This window comes from Danio rerio, chromosome 4 (genome assembly GCF_052040795.2).
Source record: "Danio rerio strain M-AB ecotype USA chromosome 4, GRCz13ab, whole genome shotgun sequence".
NCBI classification, from domain to species: Eukaryota; Metazoa; Chordata; class Actinopteri; order Cypriniformes; family Danionidae; genus Danio; species Danio rerio.
Window position 1 is genome coordinate 54,742,501 of NC_141024.2, and position 23,371 is coordinate 54,765,871.

At 38.6% G+C, this 23,371-nt stretch overlaps 2 protein-coding genes, 2 long non-coding RNA genes and 3 other non-coding genes across 12 annotated transcripts in view; 4 read left to right on the forward strand and 3 right to left on the reverse strand.

Moving 5' to 3' along the window:
- Nucleotides 1-16,210, reverse strand: part of LOC148682169 (uncharacterized) — a 204,127-nt gene extending 187,917 nt beyond the window's left edge. Inside the window, exon 1 of the long non-coding RNA XR_015943043.1 lies at nucleotides 14,154-16,210. This is a non-coding gene — a long non-coding RNA (uncharacterized LOC148682169). The remainder of the gene's footprint in view (nucleotides 1-14,153) is intronic.
- LOC148682168 (uncharacterized) overlaps nucleotides 1-23,371 on the forward strand; it is a 283,001-nt gene that overhangs the window by 243,411 nt on the left and 16,219 nt on the right. The window lies entirely within an intron of this gene.
- The window catches only part of LOC148682191 (uncharacterized), a 137,174-nt gene that overhangs the window by 9,987 nt on the left and 103,816 nt on the right, over nucleotides 1-23,371 (forward strand). The window lies entirely within an intron of this gene.
- On the reverse strand, nucleotides 7,721-7,793 carry trnar-ucg (transfer RNA arginine (anticodon UCG)). The gene has a single exon. It is a non-coding gene; the product is annotated as a tRNA-Arg (tRNA).
- On the forward strand, nucleotides 11,165-11,236 carry trnae-uuc (transfer RNA glutamic acid (anticodon UUC)). Its single transcript has one exon. It is a non-coding gene; the product is annotated as a tRNA-Glu (tRNA).
- trnay-gua (transfer RNA tyrosine (anticodon GUA)) lies at nucleotides 11,325-11,411 on the forward strand. Its single transcript is given in 2 exon segments — nucleotides 11,325-11,361; nucleotides 11,376-11,411. It is a non-coding gene; the product is annotated as a tRNA-Tyr (tRNA).
- The window catches only part of LOC108183502 (uncharacterized), a 226,544-nt gene continuing 220,179 nt past the window's right edge, over nucleotides 17,007-23,371 (reverse strand). For 5 of the 6 annotated variants that reach the window (XM_088650251.1, XM_087248554.2, XM_087248557.2 and 2 more), the window contains one exon: nucleotides 17,007-21,992. In XM_088650251.1, the coding sequence (XP_088506377.1) occupies nucleotides 19,939-21,992 (2,054 nt within the window). In that variant the 3' untranslated portion in view covers nucleotides 17,007-19,938. The remainder of the gene's footprint in view (nucleotides 21,993-23,371) is intronic. The other variant, XM_087248558.2, reaches the window with a different exon arrangement.

A 23,371-nucleotide genomic window follows, 5' to 3' on the forward strand; every position in this document is an offset into this window, starting at 1 on the left:
TATTCTTGGCTCTCAGCCCACCAGCTCATGTCAACAGAGATGTTACAGGTCTATGTCAGCAAAGTATAGATACAACTTATGCAAAGGAACCAAGGGTTTACATACATTGTTATGATAGGATAATAACTTGATAATATGTTACTCATTCTAACTTCTGCCACATATAGCTTCATACAAGTATTTAACATATATAATCAGTGCTTTACATATTCAGTTATTCTACACAATCAGCCATTCAGTAATAGCCTTCTCCTAGTGTTGCTTCTGTGCAGGCATACTCATATTACACAGTATTTTTAACACATGCTGGCATGTTTGCTGCAAACACTACATACATTTTGAGAAGAGAAAATTAACTGCTTTACACTTAGAAAATACTACACACTGAGAGAATAGAAATCTTCTTCAATCCCTCCTCTTAAGACTTTAGTCTTAATATTATTGTCTTTTAACCCAAGGTGCAATTTCATAATCCAGTTCTCTTAATTACCTCTATCTAGTGACTGATATAAGCCACATAGCTGTTATCAATTGACTAGATTATGCCACTGTATTTTGACAGAAGTCCAGCCAAACATCTCCCCTCTCTTTTGATTTGAAGGAAGTAAAAGACTGTACTCTGTTTTTTTCTCTTAACACATCAAAGACAACAATGTTTTAAGCATAAGTATTCAGTTGGTTCAGTGCTAGCTGCTGGTTTTCACACTCATGTAGAATATACTGAAGTGATATTATATATAGGTACCATAAAAGCAATATGCAAACAAATTCAATATGCAAACATAAAAAGCATCAAATGTTGATCTTGATCTTTGGTCATCCTTGTTTCTCTTCTTCTAAGCTACCAGCATCTTCACTTGACTTTAATAGATGTTAATGGAGATGTGTGGTTGAGAGTCTGAGTTTTGAAATCTGCAGTTGTGCATTCATCATCCCTTGACTTGTGGCACTTCTGTATGTGGTATTCAGGCATATTATCAGAATCACTCTTTACTTTGTTCTGATTAACTTCTCCTTCCACACGTTACACTTAGTAGTTTAGAGCTTTGGAATATTCAGGCTCCTCTGTTTCCGGTCAGCTTTCCCTTGCTGGAGTTGTTTCCTTTCGCTCCTTTGAGGCATTGGTACCCCATTAATGGCATCCACTTTGGCAGCTGTTGGATTTGCCCTCATCCAGATATGGTCCTTTCCTCCTGAGCTCTCTCCTTTTTCCAGAACATCCACAGATAGACTCGATCAGCTGGACTAATTGGACCTTGTATCACTGCTCTCTCACATGGCTCCTTTCTGGTTTCCTGCACAGATATCGCTTTGCACATGGCAATTAATTGTTTCTTTATTTAAGTCCCTACTGCGTTAGACATCCTTGCAAACCATTCCAAGAGGTTATGTGCAAGGTTATAGGTGAGATTATATGCAAGGTTTTATGCAAAGTTTCATGTGGTTTCTTGCAAGGGTTGACCCAATAGTAGTTCATGTGATGCAGTGTTAGATGCCTGTTTCTGTCAGTTTCCATGCCATCATTTACCAATGCACTTGTTAACACATTAATCCCATTAAGTTTATTATTTTCACATCTTTCATTGCGCGTTGGCCTTGATGGATCATCTTCATCTCTTTCAGCCATTTCTGGTAATTGAGCATAATACAATTACTCTCTCTTTTGCTTTATTCACAATTTTTCATACTCCTTTAGATGTTTTTATTTATTGATCACTTATTCACTTTGACTTTAATTACTTTATGAATGCAAACCTTTCATGAACTTATTTCTGCTGATGTTTCAAATCCTTGGAAGTACTTCTTTCGTCACAAATGAATAACTGTTCCTGCTTCATAATTTGCTTCTGGTACCATCTCCAATCATCTACTCATCATAGTTTCTCAACTGTGCTTGTTTACAGAATAATTCTCTATCCAGTCAAGACCAAAAACAGTCATCATATCTCACTGTTTGGAGCAATGGTCTCCACTCAAGTCTTTAATTGAACTAGATCTTTATGAAGCTGTAGATAATTCAATCACCCACATATTGTGACAGTATCCATCCTAAGATCTTCTCCCTAATTTTAACCCTTTATGCATTCTGGTGTATACAGTATTTGCTAGTCATCAGCCTACACAAGTACAAACAAGTTTCTACCCTCCTCTGGTAGTTACCTAAAATTAACTCAATAGAAACTAAGCACTTAATATATTTACCATCCAAAAGAACATATCTCCACATACAATATGAACTTCAGCTGGAAAATCTTCTCCTATTGATTACTCCTAAATCATATTATCAAAATCAAGCCTCTTTTATCTGTCTTGATTAACCATTTATTTTAATTATCAAATTAACTTCAATTAAATATTATTAGTTACTTATAATTTATTACTCTTAAATTTAAATTTAAATAGAAATGTCTAGGACAGATTGTTTATTACAGTAAATGTTTCTATTAATGCTCCTATTTTTACACTTTTCAATGGAGTTTTATACCTTTTTCAGCATCTAGTGTTTTTCTTTCTGGGCAGATCTACATCTGATTTAATTTTAACCCTCACTTTGCTGGCTGATTTTATCTGCATCTCAGTCCTGTAATGACAACCATTTAGTTGGAATTTGACACTTCTTTCCTTTACTAATTTATCTTCTGATCTATATATTAATTCCTTTTTTGTCTTTGAGTAATTTTCTTTTGGCTGACAATTATTTCCTAAGGCATTCCCCTCAAACTAGTTGTTTATACAATTTTGATGCACTTTTTTATCAGCTGACTAAAACTTACTGTATGTTTTGTAGGTTCCTTTTTGCTCTGTTTTAACTATTATTCCTTAATATTTTCTTCTAATTATTCTTCACATATGTTTTCATGTAAAACATTATCTTTTTCTTAAACACTTTTCTCTTTCAATTTTTCTTATAGTAATTTAGAACTGTTACTTTTTGACCTTATGTCCTGTGAATTTATTTCAAATTGTTATTTCAATCTTTCCTTTAACTATAAATAATTTTTCTAGATTTGAATTTTTCCAGTTTTCAATATCCAATCTTGATTTAGGTCATTCACAATAAGATTATGCTTAGATATTATTGCCTTATCAAAAGCTTTTTCTTTTTCTTTAGTTAGTCTCCTGCATTGTAATTTATCATTCTATGTTTAAGGACCTTTATGATTAAACCTATTAAAACTTAAACCTAAATTATTTAACATTCATCATAATTTATAATTTCAACATTACACATTTAAAGTTTCACTGTAGAATTTCCTTATAACACTTTTTCTTACTTAAAAATTTGCATGATAATAATTTCTCTCAAATTGACAGGAGTCTGATTTGATACAAGAATGGGTAGCTACACTTTTGTTCTTAATTTTCCTTCTGTAATGCTTGAACTTAATTTGGACTATAGGAGCTACTTTGAGGTGGACTGTCAGACTATCCCACCTCGCAACCTGAGACAACCAGCTCACAGATTGGTGCTTCTGTGGTGTCCTGAAATTCCTTCATATCAGGGCACAGTGTTTCCCCCTCTCTCTTTGGGCTGGCTTCTTTCTTTGTCTCAGCTGATGTAAAGTTCTGGTGGAGCGTTTTTTTCTCTCTGATCAGTTCATCAGTCTCTTGTTAGTGTCTCTTTTGAATGTCTTTGAAAAAATGTAGCTTTTTCAGTCCTCAGTAAATCCTGAGTATGCAGTGCCTGCATCACTGCTGTAGCATGTCACAAGTGTCAACAGCCATTTTGCTCGTTGTGTTTTTCAAACACCTTTCCATTTGCCAGTACACTCAGAGATGTCTGGTAGGTACGAGACTACAGTCCCCCAAAGTTCATCCATATATCCTCTTAATTAATATATATAGAATTTAGCTCATGACTTAATAAATCTTTTTTTTTTCTTTATCAAATGAAGACTCCTTTTATCATTTTTTCCTTTTGCTGTTTAATGACTTATTTTCTCTAATTATCAATCATTTTTATTATATGTAAATATGCTTAATTTTCTATTTCTATGTAAATATGCTTAATTTTCTATTTCTTAAATGTTCTTCTAATTAATTTCTTTGGCTTCAGATTGTGCTTCTTTTATTTTTCCTAATTTATTCTAGTGCTTCCTCACTATTACATCTTACATTGTTTTAATTTCTCTAACATTTCCATACCTGTTTTAATTCAACAGTACTATATGGTGGCCTAATGTCTAATGTAACTGTTCAAAATCCTTACTGCAATAGCTTCAAGTTCATAGTACTATGTTAACTCCACATGTTTGTTTACTTTAAGCATTTTTCCTATCTGAAATGCAATTTGTAATTCTCAATCACTTTTTAAGTACATAAAATATTCACTATAAAATTTTTGAACTCACTATGATGTTCTTTAATGTCTCCTCAGTGTCTATGCTTTACATTTGACTCACTGCTTTTACTACAAATAGCTGTTGGCTCAGATGACAGCCTGTAGCTGACTTTAAAACAGATGAAAACAGTCAACGTAAACCACAACAATATTTTATTGCACTTAAACATAATTTTATCTTTTAAAGCCAAATCTTAGTTTCTTCCAAATGTCACTGGTTTTTCTAATTTTTATCTTATCTGTTTAATATATATTTTTAAACATCTTCTCTTTTTATTCTATTAAACAATGTTTGGATCTTTTTTTTTTCCATTTTCCTATGCTTCTTTTCCTTTTCAAAAATTAGCATTTTTGTCTCCTAGATTTTCCTAATTCATTTTTCTTTAAACTTTTTTTTTTCTTAAACATTTGATCATTAACTCTTCAATTAATCCATATTCATTAAAGTTTAACTCTTCTCTAGTTCTTTATTTACTCAAATCATTAACTTATCTATTTTTATTCATACTGATTTAGTAAACTTATTTCCTGATCAATATAACTATTAATCTCCATATGTAGATATTTCTATGCTTCAATTTTTTATTTCTTAATATTCATTAGTATAGCTTCTAGTTGCATTTTTGTTAAAACTTTTTATTTATTAAATCTTATTCTATCATTGGGATTTCCTTATTTCATTTATCTTATTACATTACTTTATAATATTTCTATTTATTTAATACCTTATAATATATCTTGACTCTTTAGCTTCTATCTGTCCTGTGAAACTTTTGTTCTTAAAATAGACAGATTCTTACCACTCCTGAAGCAGACCTTCTTCCAGACTGTCGACATGTCAGGAATTTCAGTCCCCTCTCTGCCTATAGTTTATACTTAAAAACACTTCAAACACACAGAGATTATTCAGAAAAATGTTTAACTAGTATATTCTTCTTTTCAGTCTGTGTCTTTCAAATGCAATATGATCTCAATTAATTTTATGAGGCTTAAACCTCCTCTGTATCACAATCTCTTCCCTAAACTGCATCACTCTCTATCTTATTGTTCTTAAATCACACAACATATGCAGTCCTTCTTTTATATTATAATATAAAACGATAATTCTGGGTTATGATTCTCGCTTATGATGCGAGAGGTCCGGGTTTCAAATCCTGGAAGAGCCCTATGTCTGTCACAAAAAAACCAGTGGTGCTTTGGTGTTTCTATGTTACTTGTAGCACATTTTGCTGTGACTTTAGTTAATGAACATTTAGTGGATTTCTGATCTAAATTAGTCTAACCTGTACAATTATACAGACAAAAAGCAGTGGCAATGATTTGGTTGTTAGATTGGTTTCTGGATCTTGAACAACGCACCAGCTTAAATGTAAGCACCATTTTTGTGTTTGTACGCAGTCTCTTCTCTGTAGGCACCATGCAGGATTCAAAATGGCCATTTGCGTTAGGTATCTCGTTACCCTTTTAGTCATAACAGGTAATATGGATGACAATGAAGGAAGTTAATGACATGCAAACACATCTCAAGAAGGTTTTCACAGCTACTGTGTTTCATCCACCAAACATTGCTAGCAAATTGAAGTGAGACCTTCAAGACCGACCGAGGTGGGACAATATGCCACAGCATGGAAAACTGCACTTTAGGATCTCGATGCCAGTTTGCATCCCGTCAAATAAGAATTAATGAACAAACATTTTCTTTCTGCAATCATTCATATTCCTGTCTCATCGGTCCTGGTGTACGGTTCTAGCGAATAGTGCGACTGGTCTTGAGAGTTTCAAATTCCAGTCAAGGCCACTCTCATTAACTTGAAATCACAACCTTTCTGCAGCTATTTTCTTGTTTGCATTTCATTATCATCCACCTAACATGAGTTTGTTAGTTGAGAGCCATTTCAGTTGAGAGCCATTTTCCATTTTCATGTTTTTTGACTTAAGGGTATGAACCTAGCTTTTTGAAGGTCACACTGGATTGCGCTGCACAGCCAACTTAAAAGGAACTGCATCAAAGACAACCCAGGTGGGACTTGAACCCACAATCTACTTCTAATCTAAATTAGTCGAACATGTACAATTATACTGACAAAATCGTTTGCTACCCTCAGGCAGATGGTTCTGCCGCATCCAGTACCAGCACATTGTCGTTGTATTTGCACTGTTTGTATTTTGCACTGTCATTTCATTTGCACTGTCTGTATTTTGTACTGTCGTTGTATTTGCACTGTATTACTCTGTATTTTGTGCTGTCTGGAGCCAGCACCTAAGCTTTTCACTCATCATAGCACACGTGCTGCTGATGATGTGACAATAAAATTGAGTTGATTTGAAAGAAAGTAGCGGCAATGATTCAGTTGTTAGATTTGTTTATGGATGGTTGTAATAAGGATGACAACGAAGGAAGTTAATGACACGCAAACACATCTCTAGAAGGTTTTCACAGCTACTGTGTTTCATCCAACAAACATTGCTCCCAACTTGAAGTGAGACCTTCAAAGACAACCCAGATGGGACTTGAACCCACAACGCCCAACTCAAGAGGCTGATGCCTTATCCTTTAGGCCACTGGGCCATGTTACCAAGTTTTTGTCATGGAGCTCTTGTATGCCCTCAACAAGATGCCAACGCATGGAAAACTGCATTTTGGGATCTCTATGTTTGCAACTAATGAACAAACATTTTCTTTGTGTAATCATCCACATTCGTGTCTCATTGGTCCTGGGGTATGGTTTGAGACTGGTCTTGAGTTTCAAATTCCAGACGAGGCCACTCTCATTAATATGAAATCACAACCTTTCTGCAGCTATTTTCTTGTTTGCATTTAATCATCATCCACCTAACATGAGACCATTATTTGAAAGCCACCGGGTACTTGAAGTCAAGATCTCCATTACCAGAGCGTAACGTGATTGGATAATTCACGCAAGATTGGATGAATCTTAATTGAAGTGTGCAGCAAGTCTGAGAATTTGAAGCGAACTATTGACCTCAGATCATCACGCATAAGCTTTGAGGAGACATGTCAGGATTTTTTCCATACAATTTATATGTAACCCAACAAACACAACCCAAATGGGACTTAAACCCACAATCCCTAGCTTTGAAGGCTGATTCCTTATCCATTAGGCCACTGGGCCAATACTAGCGTTTGCCATATCTATTGTATGGCTCAGGAAGTTCTTATAACTCAGAAAACAGCACTTTAGGATCCCTATACCATATTGCATTCAGACAATCTGGTGTGTACACCTAATGACAAAACATATTCTCTAAAGAGTTTTCCATTGTCATGTCTTTTTGACCTAAGGGTATGAACCTAGCTTTTTGAAGGTCACACTGGATTGTGCTGCACAGCCAACTTAATAAGATCTGCATCAAAGACAACCCAGGTGGGACTTGAACCCACAATCCCCAGCTTCGAAGACTGGTGCCTTATCCTTTAGGCCACTGGGCCGTTTTACTGCCTGTGAACTGTAATACGCATCCAGGGAGTTGCTGACGCACATAACAAAAAACAACATGAACAAAAAGTAGATTGGACCGGTTTCACAGAATTTTTTTGTGGCACTGCCAAACAGACAAAAAAGTAGCATCTTATAGGATTTCTTTGAAGGAATTCAATTAGAATTTTGATCATATTTTGGAACCATTCCTATAGGATTGTTTTATAGTACGATACATAAAAATCCTTTTGGATAATTTCTACAGTATTTCAATGAGATCCAATTTATATCTTAATTAAGATATGCTTTTTTTTATAAGATATGCTATTTTTATACAATAGTTTTGAATGTATTATGCTGTTTGCTAAAGCTCACCTTCATGTACTTGAGTGTACAGTATTACTGCACAAATTTCCAAAGAAACATGTCTATACCAAAAACATATACAATGTCGCTAGACCAAACTGTGGGCTGGCCCACTCGAAACAGAAGTTCACTTTGGGCCCATAGCAAGTCCAAACAAAGTGGAGTGTATATAGCCACAATGGGCAAAGTATAGGTATACTATCTGAGTCAGAAGTATGTCCTATGAGCATGCTCTGTGGGCATTTAGTAATTAACAAAATAGTTAGGTCCCACTAATACTAAGTTGAGTCCAGGCACAAAATGTGCCTATAAGGTCCCAGTAAAGCACTTTTATACAGGGCCATTGTGGCTTTAACACAAAACAAAACTAGTTCACTTCTACTATGTAGCAAAATAGCACAATATCACTTCAACTGCATAATTACATATTTTGAAAGCATAAAGAAAAATCAGTAATAAATGAAGCATCTAAAAATATAAAGACAACATGGACTATTTTTCAAAGGTTTGGGACAAAACTGCTTTAGTTTATAAAAATGCAGATATAAAAGTAACCTTGTAAATAATTATTCCTTTTTAATATGTTAGCTTTTCCATTTGAATATGTTAAAATATAATTTATTCCAATGATGTTAAAGCTGCATTTGAGGCATTTGTGTCCTACATAAAATAATTTGAGACAAAACAACAAAACATATAAAAATATACTTAGTTAAAAGAAAAACAAAGTAAGATTTTCATCTGTGTATTTTCTCTACCATTTGTACCTTAAAGGGTCACGAAACTCCAAAACACATTTTTTGAGCTGTTGATAGTCGTATATGTGTCCCACACTGCTAAAAACACTATTAGGACACAAATATTTCACTAAAAAGTGTAAATTGGCGGTTTTTGCGTTATTTCAAGCAAATTTGTACTTCCGGTTTGAAACTAATTTTTGAAGCTGCGTCTTAACCATGAGATAATAGTGTGTATTCCAGCGTGCAGACTGGATGTCTGTGCCAGAGTGTGTCTTATTACGTCTTACAGTGCGGCTCGAAGGACATCTTTTGCATTCAGAGCTGCTTTCGTGAAGAGATCTTCGGCAACACTGCTCGAAGTTTACCATGGAGGTGAAAAGGAAGCTCCCTGACAAGGAATTGAACCCAGGCCACAGCGGTAAGAGCACTAAGTCCTAAACACAAGACCACCAGGGAAGGCCTGGCTAAAGGTTGCCCTCTAGCCTAGCTGTGGGCCTCCACCCAGGTGTGCTGCAGCTGCTCTGACAAAAATAACTCTAACGTTTGCAACCTCCTCCTGGAGAAGAGAAAGTCTCAGAGCCTGGTTCACAGTTCTTCTACGGAGGGACTGTCACATGCTCTGTGTAAAAGCATCCTATCGGCACCACAACTTGCCATGACAACAAAGCACAGCATGCGTTGAAGGAACTCCATGTTTACCGGTCCATGTCCTCTTTCCAAACAGCATGCTAATGAGCCCTACTTGAACAGTGTGTGCCAGTGGCGCAATGGATAACGTGTCTGACTGATCAGAAGATTCTAGATTCGACTTTTGGCTGGCTCGATCAGGATTTATTGCATTGCTCTCAGTCAGTGCACTGCAGTTGCAGTTTGCCCCTGCCAGAGTTGTTTGGTTCTACTTTGGAGTGGATCAAGTTTCTGGGGCTGCCAGCACAGAGCCTGTGGGGTGCTCCCCTGGGTTCAAAGTCTGCCCCAACTGTTCTCATATCTTGGTCCCGTACATCCCTCAGGACTTCCAGAAGAAACCAGTACAGCCACTCTCCTGGGAAGACAGCAGTGACAGCTTGTAGACCAAAATGTTTGCTGTGAGGCTAAGGCGTTCTACTGCAGCACAGATACACATTCGAAAAGCATACAATATTCAAAAACAAAGTGCAAACCTAAAACAAGATTGCAGTCAAAATGACCACCTCAGACAAGTGTGAGCAATGTTTCAGTCTCTGTTATACATCAGCAAATATGCCACACAGTGCTCATACTACTGAAAAGGAAGTTATCTGACTGAGAAAGGTATAAATAGAAATCGGAGCCTGCTCCAAACGACCTGGTCAGCCCCAAGTGGGCTGTAAAAACCTCCTGGAGTTTTCATTCATTTAATGTCTGGTACAAGACACTGCGTCCAACCAGTTATGTTTGAATGTCAAACCTACCCCAATCCTTAAACCAACCTCCCAGTTTCCTGCTGTGTTTTATCAACCTCCCAACCTACCCCAACTCTTAACCCAACCTCACAGTAACAAACCTCTATATGATTTCATTGATTCAATGTCTCGTACATGGCACAGAATACAACCTATCGCAGTTTATTAAAATCACACCTACCCCAGCCCTAGGCCCAACCTCACGGTAACCTGCTGTGTTTTATTCAATTTACTCCTACCCCAACCCTAAACACAACCTCAGAGTAAGCAGTTTATATATTTTTTTTATTTTTATGAATGTCTACTACAGCTACATCAATCGCAAACCCAGCCTACGTGCGGCATAAGTGCCTACCACTTAGAGGTCATCCAGCCGACTTGCAGTGTAATCTCCTCCACTTGTAGGTCTCTGAGCTGCAGCAACACCTAAGGGCTCTGACACACAGACACAAAAGAAACCATTGCTTTTAACCTACTCTTGGAGAGGAGAGAGTCTCCGACCCTGGATCTCAGGTCTTCTATGGAGGGACTGTCAGGAATCCTGTAAGAGCATCCCATCCACACAACCTCTTGCCATAAAAACAAAGCAGAATGTGTGGTGAAGGAACTCCGGGTTGACAGAGCCTTGTCCTTGCTTCAAGCAATGTGCTAACAAGGTGCTGAACAGAGTGACGGTGGCACAAAGGTTAGCGCTTATGACTACGGATCAGAAGATTCTCGGTTACGGAAACCAAGAAACTGTGTATGAGAGAGTGCGTAACGGTATGAGTGGCACTTGTGCAAGCGGAGCAGGGACGTGCCAGCGATCAGAATGAACTGGAGTTTGTGCCAAGACTGGGTTTCAAGAGTGGCAGTTCCCATATGGTCTAGCGGTTAGGATTCCTGGTTTTCACCCAGGTGGCCCGGGTTCGACTCCCGGTATGGGAAGGCTTGAGTGCTTTTGCTTCTGTCCTTTTTGGCCAGCGGTCGGACTGCAGCTACATTATAGGATGTGGTTGTGGAACTGCGCCGTAAGCCTTCGATAGCTCAGTTGGTAGAGCGGAGGACTGTAGGTGGGATGATGGCAATCCTTAGGTCGCTGGTTCGACTCCGGCTCGAAGGACATCTTTTGCGCTCGAGCCGCTTTCTTGCCTTCGCCAAGTCAGTTAACCACTCCTCAAAGTTCAGCATGGAGGTGAAAAGGATGTTCCCTGAACGGGAATCGAACCCGGGCCGCGGCGGTGAGAGCGCCGAATCATAACCACTAGAGCACCAGGGAAGGTCTGCGTGAAAGGTTGGCCTCAAGTCTAGCTGTGGGCCTCCACCCAGGTGTGCTGCAGCTGCTCTGACAAAAATAACTAACGTTTGCAACCTCCTCCTGGAGAAGAGAAAGTCTCAGAGCCTGGATCACAGTTCTTCTTGGGAGGGACTGTCACATGCTCGGTGTAAGAGCATCCTATCGGCACCACAACTTGCCATGACAACAAAGCACAGCATGCGTTGAAGGAACTCCATGTTCACCGAGCCGTGTCCTCTTTCCAACGAGCATGCTAATGAGCACTGCTGATGCAGACTGGGCCAGTGGCGCAATGGATAACGTGTCAGACTACGGATCAGAAGATTCTAGGTTCGACTCCTGGCTGGCTCTTCCAGGATTTTTTTGCGTTGCTCTCAGTGCAGTGCGGTCGCGGTTTGCCCCTGCCGGAGTTGTTCGGTTCTACTCTGTAGTGAATCGAGTTTCTGGGGCCGCCAGCACAGAGCCTGTGGGGTGCTCTCCTGGGTTCAAAGGCTGCCCCAACCGCTCTCATGTCTTGGTCCCGTACATCCCTCAGGACTTCCAGAAGAAACCAGTACAGCCACTCTCCTGGGAAGACAGCAGTGACAGCTTGTAAACCAAAATGTTTGCTGTGAGGCTAAGGCGTTCTACTGCAGCACAGATACGCATTCGAAAAGCATACAATATTCAAAAACAAAGTGCCAACCTAAAACAAGATTGCAGTCAAAATGACCACCTCAGACAAGTGTGAGCAATGTTTCAGTCTATGTTATACGTCGGCAAATATGCCACACAGTGCAGACTGGGCCAGTGGCGCATACTGTCACCTGTAAGTTGTGGTTATTCTTGGTTACACCGGCCAATCACTTTCTGAGTTGGAACCAAGATTTTTTTTAATTCTTGGTCATGCTGGCCAATCACGTCCTGAGCTGGAACCAAGATTCACCCTATTCTTGGTTACGGCAGCCAATCATGTTCAGAGTTACAATGAACGCTATGGCCAATCAGAGCCCTTATACCATTCAAGATTTGTACTGTAATAACAGATTTCGTTGCAGATTAATTCGGACAACAATTGCAAACTAAGTATTTTTATAACAAGTTGGTTTAAATGAATAACCATTACAGTAACGTTGAATACTATTCACTCTATATTTACTTTTTCTTGATTTAAACTGTCCTTTAATTCCTTTCTAACCTCTACTTCTTCATGTGCTTTTGCTTTTTGTATTGATTTACTCATTTTAATCGTATACTTATTAATTTCATATTTTGTGTTAACCCACCATAGTCTTTTATCTTCATGATGCAACTCATTTTGTATTTCAGTATTTATCAAGTCCACTATTGCCTTTCTATAAGGTTCTCCTTTTAAAATTTCTGTATTTAAAATCCATATCCCTTTTCCTCTTTCGGTTTCATTAAAATCAATCTTCATTAATAAAAACTTGTGGTCGCTTAGCGCTGTTTCTTTAAAATAAACACTCTATAAAATCACCCAGTTTTTCCTTGCATAAAATAAAATCAATCCTACTTTGCTTTAAGTTACCAGCTACTAAATGTCTTCTTGAATATTCTCTTTTTCCTTCATTCCTTACTCTCCATATGTCCACTTCTTTGTGCTCTGCCATTAGTTTCTGCAACTCTTTTCTCCCAGTGTCATTCCTAAAAACCATGCCATCCGCTAAATCAGTTCTATTAAAAAATGTGTTAAAATATCCAATTAAAATAGTTTCTCCCCATAAAATCATTAGATCATTTATTGTTTAAAAAAGTCCTTCTTTTCCTTTTCTGCTACTGGAGCATGAATGTTACATAATGTTGTATTATTTTCTCTCATTCTAATAGCAAGGCATTTTCCCTCTTTATCATTGTATATTTCTTCCACATCATTCTTTATATCTTCTTTGACTAAAATAGCGACCCCTCTTTCCATCCTTCCATCACCATTGTTATAAAATATTTGCCCCCTCCATCTCCTTTTTAAATCTTCCATCATGCCATTATTCCGATTAGTCTCTTGTAAACAAATTAAGTTTTGTTCTTTGCACAGTTCCTTTACCTTGTCAAATTTTCCAACATTCAAAAGACCTCTTGTATTAAAACTAACACAATTAAAAACCATTAAAAGAAAAGATAAAAATAAATGCTTAAAATTAGCGCTACCAAAATTAACGCGTTAACGCATGCGATTAATTTTAAATAATTAACGCGTTAAAAAAAATTAACGCAATTAACGCATGCAGGTTTTTTTACTTCCTGTTGTGGTAGACATGTGTTCAACATGCAATAAATGTGGATAAGACCAAGGAAGCACTTTTTGAAGGAAAGTTCCAGTATAAAACAATTAGGTACATCACAGGTTATCCAGAATTTCATGCAATTTCGGGTGTTTCATTTTTAACTTTCGACTTCTGTTGTAAGTTGACACCGCATGGCGAACAGAAACAAAATCATCCGCATTTCATGACTCGGTGTTCCTTTAAGGTAAGGTTCCTTTTAAGGCTACACGGTAAAATTTTAATAAGAGTATTATCTTAATCATATTAAAATCGGAGTATTGGTGTCTTACGTAAATGTACTCAGTACGTCTGGTGAAGTCGCGAGCTGTCAAAGACAGGGCATTACTCTGCCTTTCAGCATGAGCCCACCAAGTTTAGCGTGTTTCCTCATATAAACACAACGAAAGCGTATACTTCGCGTTGTTGTGTCAGAATCCTTGTGAAATACAGTAATACTTTAGGACGCTTAGTTTAAGCAAATTTGATGAACTTGATCATGCGTGTTGAATCTGAGGGGAGTCGCTCCAGTATGGAAGGCCGTTGGGGCCAAAACGTCTGCAGCGCGTTGTGTGTGTCTGTCTGTGTGTTTGTCTGTGTCAGGCCCGTTGAGGGGTGTCAGGGGTGGAGTGAGCGACGTATCTGAGTAGGGGCGAGAGGGGTGTCCAATGTATTTAACGACCGGTTTGCAAGAAATGATCATTCATTTGCGGGCATTTGGGAGTCTCTGTGCACTTGCGGGATACTCCTAGTCTTAGCAACTGGATGAATGTAAAGGAGGATTAAGCAAAATTGTTTCTACTCTATAACTAATGTTCTCAACTCACAGCAATAAAACTTTACAATGAGTGCAACAGTTTGTATCCTATAGTTTATTATTATAATTTCTCATTTTCCATATCTGCAATTCCTGTATTTTGGCATTTTTTGCAGTCCACTTAGAATCCAACATGGAAATCAATGTTTTCTTTTTTGGCATTGATTGTTTTGAAATTTAAATGTCATTATCATGCCTGTGTTTTAATTTCTGTAATAAATATGGCTGTCAAGCCAGGATCTTAATGGTTTATTGTGGGTATGTTGTTTGCATGAAGAAATCTGTGTTACAAGTTAAAAAAAATTCTATTAAACAATTATATTTTGAATTTAAATAATTTTTTGTCTTGCGTTTACATTAATTTTACATTTAAACAGGCAAAATTACAAGTTTCAGTATTTTAAATGTGATTAATCGCGATAAATTTTTTTTAAAAGGTGCGATTAATTAGTTAATTTTTTTTAATCGATAGACAGCACTAATATATACAGGGAAAGCTGCCCTCATATCGAACACACACTCACATATGCATAGGCTTATATTATTTTAAAAAGTAACAGAAAAAAGGGCACTTTCTCTCCAGAAGGAAAAAAGGGCTCTTAATACAATGTGTGCCCCATTCCTATCTCTCCGCACCCCTCGTTGAGAACCAAGAGAATCGCTTTCGAGGTTAACTAGGCAGCCGCACACTTGACCCGTGTGCATAGAGTAGGTGAGATCAAAGTCCCTTTAAGATATTCTATAGTCTTTGCGTGAGCTGTGACGCGGGCAGTGGACCAAACCATTGTGAGGAAGGGAAGAGGGATCTCTCAGCTGTTTCTAAATGCATTTTTTTTTGTGTTTTTATTTTTTAATTTGCTCCATCTTGCTTTTCTTCAAAGGACACAGATGTTTAATCAGCTGTTGTTCAGTGGTGAATTAGAAAACTTAACTATTAATATTAAGCATCACCACCGTCCACCCTACATCTACGCCCCTGTATGAAGTAGTGTTCTAGGTTATAACGATGCGTAAAGAATGCTCCGGCTTCAATACAGTGCGTTACAGTACACGACTGCCCCCTACTGTTCATGTCTTTATTTGCTAGACCATCTTTCCGTGCTAACGCGCCATATGTCGTGGCCATGCGAGATCACTTTGTTTCATGCGCGTGTTGGTTCATGCCAGATCTGTATATACATTTACCTGATTTTATTTTTTTTTACTTTCTGTTGCCTTGTCACCTGCTAAAAAAGCGGGGGATAAACTTTTTAGATTATTTCCAGGCAGAAGTGATGCCTGTAACAGATGTAAGCAGTCACCTGCCGATTACCTTCACATGTTTTGGTCATGTTCAAAATTAACAACCTTTTGGTCTAATATTTTTACAATTCTTTCTCAAGCTCTTAATATAATCATCACTCCTGACCCTCTGACTGCCCTTTTTGGTTATCTTCCATCCCCAACTACACAAACATCACGCTGCGTCATTGCCTTTACCACCTTGCTCGCCAGGCGCGCAATTTTCCTCAAATGGAAACATGTGTCCCCTTCCTCATCAGAAAACTGGATTAAAGAGATTTTTAATGGCATCTATCTTGAGAAACTGAGACATTGTTTTAAAGGATCACTGAACTCCTTTAACAAAACATGGAGTCCCATGCTGTCAGTCATTGAGAACCTTAACATTTCAGGAACTGCTGACTAGAATTTTGAAAGGGAGAAAGAGAGACTTCTAGTTTCTATTTTACATTTTCATCCTCTGTATTTACCCATATATTTATTGTTATTTATTTTATTTATAATTTTTTTTCTAATGTTATTATTTATTTGTTTATATGTTTATTATTTATTTATCAGTGTCTTGATTCACCGTTACATACTTATTGAAGGCCTCAGAAAATAGGGAGGGGTGGGAGATGGGAGGGATGGTGCATAGAAGGGGGTAGAAAAATGTAAGGTTGTTTAAAGAGTTCTACAGATTTCTTGTTTTTATTGCTATGTATTTCATGTCATCTCTTTGCTGATAGGACTTCTATTTTTCATATACATTTGCAAGTTTGTATAATATCTGGAAAAAATGCAATAAAAATATTGGAAATAAAAAAGCGGGGGATGTAGCTTCTTGTGTGTCAAGTGATGTAACGGAAGTGGGTGGAGCTAGAGGGGAACGTCGGTGGTGGGAGCGACAGAACAGAAAAGCTTGTTACTGCTGAAGAACGTAATAAAAATAAGCTAGAAGCTATTACTTTGTGTGTGTGTGTGTGTGTGTGTGTGTGTGTGTGTGTGTGTGTGTGTGTGTGATCATCTAACATCTACACAAGCCATCCAACTTCCCCTTCCACCACTACAATGTCTATCCATCCATCCATTTATTCATTTTATTTTGTAAATGTGCTATTTTTCAGGCTGATCTCAAAAATACAGTAATTTTTACTGACAGAATTTTAGGTGCAGCCTAGGACTGTCTCTGCCATTTGCAGATAACGTTGTCTTTTTGGCTTCATAGGACATGGAGTAAGTGGGACGGTTTGCTGCTGAGTGTGACATGGCAGGGAAAGAAACAGCACCTCTAAGAAACCATTGTGCTTGACTGGAAAAAGGTGGCCATCTCCAGTTTGGAGGAGAGTCTTTACCCCAAATGGAGTTCAAGTATCAGTGTTTTCCATGAGGAATGGAATGTGAGATTTAAAGATGGATCAGTGCAGCGGCAGCAGTAATGCAGTTGATGTGGTTGTCTGTTGTGGTGAAGGATCTGAGACGAAAGGCAATGTTCTTAATTTACTGCTCATTCTAGGTTCCTACTCTCACCTATGGTCATGACTGAAAAGAACAAGATCTTGGATACAACCGGCCACATTTTGCGAAGTGTTATGACCCGCTTGTTAGAGTCGCACCATAAGAGTGCCAACAAAATAGCCTGAATGCAAATTATTTATTATAAAAGTAACTCATAGAACAAACAATCAAAGCAACCAACAAATTTCTAGGGATAATAATGACGATAAAGAACTTAGGATAAAATCACAACACTTTAACTACATGACAAAAGTAATGCAAAACAAAACCATAAGGTTAAAGAGCCAATGAGATGGCAGGTCTTGACATGTGGACTCCCGAGTAGCCACAGTGTCCTGGGGTAGCTAGCACAACAACTTTTATATACCCATTGATGAGTAATGCAGGCATCCAATCAGAATTTACCACATGCTCTAATCTGGAGTCATCACAGTGTATAAATATTGTAAAACTTAATACCTGTCGCTCTGCCTAAATCATAAAATATTCATCAAGTTTGTATTCGACTCAAAGTAAATGAAGTAAACTAGAAAAATCTAGAATCTAAAAGTAAAGAAACTTCACTAATAAAAGCTGCAACACAGGACAATTGAATGGGCTTTTAAAACTTGAGGCCCTGGTATACTGCAAACTAAGCGTCCTAGAGCTCCACCTTCTTTGATGTGCGGTGTCTTCCCAGTGATGTCTCTCATTCAGGGAGTCAGACAGTGAACATCTTCTAAAACAACACTAGCTACATGAATACACTGGAGAGAGTACAAATTTATCTGCACTGGTACAATCACTTGCAAAGAGATTTTAAGCTGCAGAGGAGCTGTTGGCCAGATGTTTATGACAGTTCTTCTCTCAGCCACCACCACGGTGTTTACGGTAAACGCGAGAAGCGCAACACATTTACAACCCCACCTACTGCAGTGTAGGAGTGTTGGAAAACAGTATACTGTCACTCAGCCTTTTCAAACATTATTCAGACATGAAACATCCAGTGCACAGAGAAAATTTTTGCTGCATTCATGTCATGTGTGTAACTTTTTTCCCTATGTGTTTCTTAAGCTGCGCCGAATGATTAAAACTCTGTAGACACTGATCAGATCTGTACGGTTTCTCTCCAGTGTGAATCCTGTTGTTTTCAGATGTGTTAACTGATTAAACCTCTTGTAAAAACACTTGTACGGTCTCTCCAGAGTAAATTGTCTGGTGCAGTTTCAATTTTGGAGCTGTAATAAGCGCATATACTCTTTCACATCAGTGTGGATTTTCATGTGTTTATTAAGGTTTGCTGATCGGTTGAATCTCTTCCCACACTGAGTGCATGTGAATGGTTTCTCTCCAGTGTGGGTCTTACATAGTCAAGTGATGCAATTTCCAAGGTCAAAGTTCACCAAGCTTGAACCTTGCAAGGCAGTGAATTGCGAAACTTGACGCACAAACTTACGTTTCCAGTCTGACACATTTGCGTGCGTATGAATGAAAGTCTATGGAGAGAAAAGTCCGGTGTGACCACAGACCCCAATTTTATCCTCCTTACACTGGCTGCCTGTTAAGTTTTGTATTAAATTTAAAATATTAATTCTCACCTATCTAGCTCCTGTTTATCTTCTGTCTCGCTACAATCCAACTCGCTCTTTAAGATCTCGAAACTCCGGGCTTCTGGTAGTACCTAGAATAGCAAAGTTGAGTAAAGGAGGTCGAGCCTTCTCATTTATGGCTGCTAAACTCTGGAATAGCCTCCCTGATAACATCCGAGGCTCAGACACACTCTCTCAGTTCAAAACTAGATTAAAGACCTATCTGTTTAGTAAAGCATACACTCAATGCATCACTTAGCGGGTTTCCACACAAGTTTCTATATCTTGCTTATATACACTATGAACAGCAGCTACGCTAATTATTCTTTTTTTTTCTTCATTTCCACCTGGGGATAATCATCCCGAGGTCCTCAGATTATGCGGAGTCACTGATTGGATCCAAGACCAGCGACGAGATGATCCCAAGGTTTCCATATCCGGGACCAGGCCGTATCCTGAGCTGCTGCTGCGCTGGTGGTCGTGGGGAGTGGAGAACATGAGACTGATTCCAGTGATGCTCCAGGGACAGACGAGTCTTCGCTGAGGCCAGCTTCCAGCCTCCACTGCTGAGACTGCAGCTCTGCACAAGACTTTTGGCCAGCGAAGAAATGAAAATGGTCGTGCCCAACTGAGTCTGGTTTCTCTCAAGGTTTTTTTTCTTCACTTCTATCAGTAAAGTTTTTTTTTTCCCTCTCCGCTGTCGCCACTGGCTTGCATGGTTCAGGATCGGTAGAGCTATGCATCAATGGATTTGCTCTTCAGTGTTTGGACTCTCAGTAATGATTTAAACCACACTGAACTGAGCTGAACTGAACTTAAACACTAAAAACTGAACTACCCTGATCCAATTTATTATGACCATTTATGTGAAGCTGCTTTGACACAATCTACATTGTAAAAGCGCTATACAAATAAAGCTGAATTTAATTTAATTAAGAGCAAGTGAATGGTTTCTCTCCAGTGTGGATCGTCATGTGTTTATAAAGGGATGATGATTGGCGAAAACTCTTCCCACACTGAGTGCACGTTATTGGTTTCTCTCCAGTGTGGATCCTTATGTGTTGATTAAGGTGTGATGAGCGGTTGAAACTCTTCCCACACTGAGTGCAAGTAAATGGTTTCTCTCCAGTGTGGATCCTCATGTGTTTATTAAGTGATGATGCTTGGCGGAAACTCTTCCCACACTGAGTGCACGTAAATGGTTTCTCTCCAGTGTGGATCCTCATGTGTAGATTAAAGTTTGATGATTGGCTGAAACTCTTCCCACACTGAGTGCAAGTAAATGGTTTCTCTCCAGTGTGGGTCCTCATGTGTTTAGAAAGGGATGATGATTGGCGAAAACTCTTCCCACACAGAGTGCACGTTATTGGTTTCTCTCCAGTGTGGATCCTTATGTGTTGATCAAGGTTTGATGAGCGGTTGAAACTCTTCCCACACTGAGTGCAAGTAAATGGTTTCTCTCCAGTGTGGATCCTCATGTGGTGATCAAGGTTTGATGAGCGGTTGAAACTCCTCCCACACTGAGTGCAAGTAAATGGCTTCTCTCCAGTGTGGATCCTCATGTGTTGTTTAAGGTATGATGAGCAGTTAAAACTTATTCCACACTGAGTGCATGTGAATGGTTTCTTTCCAGTGTGGATCCTCATGTGTTTATTAAGTGATGATGTTTGGCGGAAACTCTTCCCACACTGAGTGCATGTGAATGGTTTCTCTCCAGTGTGGATCCTCATGTGTTTATAAAGGGATGACGATTGGCGAAAACTCTTCCCACACTGAGTGCACGTTATTGGTTTCTCTCCAGTGTGGATCCTCATGTGTTTATTAAGTGATGATGCTTGGCGGAAACTCTTCCCACACTGAGTGCATGTGAATGGTTTCTCTCCAGTGTGGATCCTTATGTGTTTATAAAGGGATGATGATTGGTGAAAACTCTTCCCACACTGAGTGCACGTTATTGGTTTCTCTCCAGTGTGGATCCTCATGTGTAGATTAAAGTTTGATGATTGGCTGAAACTCTTCCCACACTGAGTGCATGTGAATGGTTTCTCTCCAGTGTGGATCCTCATGTGTTTATAAAGGGATGATGATTGGCGGAAACTCTTCCCACACTGAGTGCACGTTATTGGTTTCTCTCCAGTGTGGATCCTTATGTGTTGATTAAGGTGTGATGAGCGGTTGAAACTCTTCCCACACTGAGTGCAAGTAAATGGTTTCTCTCCAGTGTGGGTCCTCATGTGTTTATTAAGTGATGATGCTTGGCGGAAACTCTTCCCACACTGAGTGCACGTAAATGGTTTCTCTCCAGTGTGGATCCTCATGTGTAGATTAAAGTTTGATGATTGGCTGAAACTCTTCCCACACTGAGTGCAAGTAAATGGTTTCTCTCCAGTGTGGGTCCTCATGTGTTTAGAAAGGGATGATGATTGGCGAAAACTCTTCCCACACAGAGTGCACGTTATTGGTTTCTCTCCAGTGTGGATCCTTATGTGTTGATCAAGGTTTGATGAGCGGTTAAAACTCTTCCCACACTGAGTGCAAGTAAATGGTTTCTCTCCAGTGTGGATCCTCATGTGGTGATCAAGGTTTGATGAGCGGTTGAAACTCTTCCCACACTGAGTGCAAGTAAATGGTTTCTCTCCAGTGTGGATCCTCATGTGTTGTTTAAGGTATGATGAGCAGTTAAAACTTATTCCACACTGAGTGCATGTGAATGGTTTCTCTCCAGTGTGGATCCTCATGTGTTTATTAAGTGATGATGCTTGGCGGAAACTCTTCCCACACTGAGTGCACATGAATGGTTTCTCTCCAGTGTGGATTATCATGTGAATCTTAAGTTTGCTTTTGCTTGCCAAAATCTTTCCACACTGAGTGCAGGTGAAACAATTCTTGTCTCTCCTTTTCAAAATACCATCAGTCTGTAAATGAGTTTTTTCCTCAATTTTGATATGATGTTCCTCCTCTTTCCTCTCATTCTCTTCAATTAGGTCTGAAATAAATAAATAACAGATTAATTTTCATTAAGTCTAAAAATCTCTCATCAAAAGCTGAAAAGTAAAAAGACACTGGAAACATTGGCTACACACACTTATTTTGATGCATGTTAAATGTAAAATAAAATCAGATCATATTTTGTTCAGTCATTAACCTGTACACATTTAAGCAGATTAAATTCATCTTTATTTATCTACAGCTTTTACAATGTAAATTGTGTCATAGTCGCCTAACATAGAAGTCATTGTAAATTGAAATGCTGTCAGTCTAGTTTTCAGAGTTTCTTGCATAATTGATCATAAAAGTAATTTTGGTCACATTGATAAGACACAGATTTGAAAGGTGTAAATGGTGTGACGACCCCGGTATTCTACTTTGGATGTGGAAGATCCTGATTAGGTGCCATGGTTACTCCCCAATTGGTTCAAAGCATATAAATGCGAGAGTGAGCTAGCTTCTGCAGGATAGTGTGGCTACTGGCCGTCTTCGCATCAAGACCATCTCTTTATTTTGGCAATATTATGGTTTTGTTTGGCATTATTTATATGTGTAGTTAAAGTTAGTTATTTTCTTTATTTTCCCCTAGACATTTGTTTGTTTCTTGATTTGTTGTTTTATTAGTTGTGTATAATAAATAAGTTGCATATATAATTTTTTTGTTGTCTGAGCTCTTTTATGTTGCAACTTGAACGAGGGGGTCGTAACAATGGCCTATTTTTATTTGTATATATTCATAATTACAACAAAATGTTTCTCTAAAATTTGTTTAGCAGACAGGGAATACTATGGATAGAATACTATGGATAAGATACTGTGGATAGAATGAAAAAACCAACAGGGGAAAGCAAAGAAGGAGGTGTTTGTTTCTTTATTAACAACTCATGGTTGAGAAACATACATCCAGTTAGATCATTTTGTTCTCCTGATCTGGAATACCTTATGCTTCGGTGCCGACCACACTGGGCACCACGAGAGTTCACAGCTGTTATAAATACAACACAAAGCAGGCGCTAAGGGAACTGAATGGGAGCATAAGCGAGCAGGAAACCACACACCCAGTGGCAGCGTTTATTGTTACAGGGGACTTTAACAATGCCAATCTCAGGAAAATCGCTCCAAAATACTATCACCATATCACCACAAACATGCGTGGTGACCGTATTTTGGACCACTTCTATTCTCCGTTCCGGGACGCCAACAAATTCCTCCCCCGCCCACCGTTTGGCATATCAGATGACTCTTTTGTTCTGCTTTTGCCTGCTTACAGGCAGAAACTGAAACGGGAACCACCCACCTTCAAGACGTTTCAAAGCTGGACGGACCAATCGGATTCCATACTTCAAGAATGTTTTGATCTTGTGGACTGGGAGATGT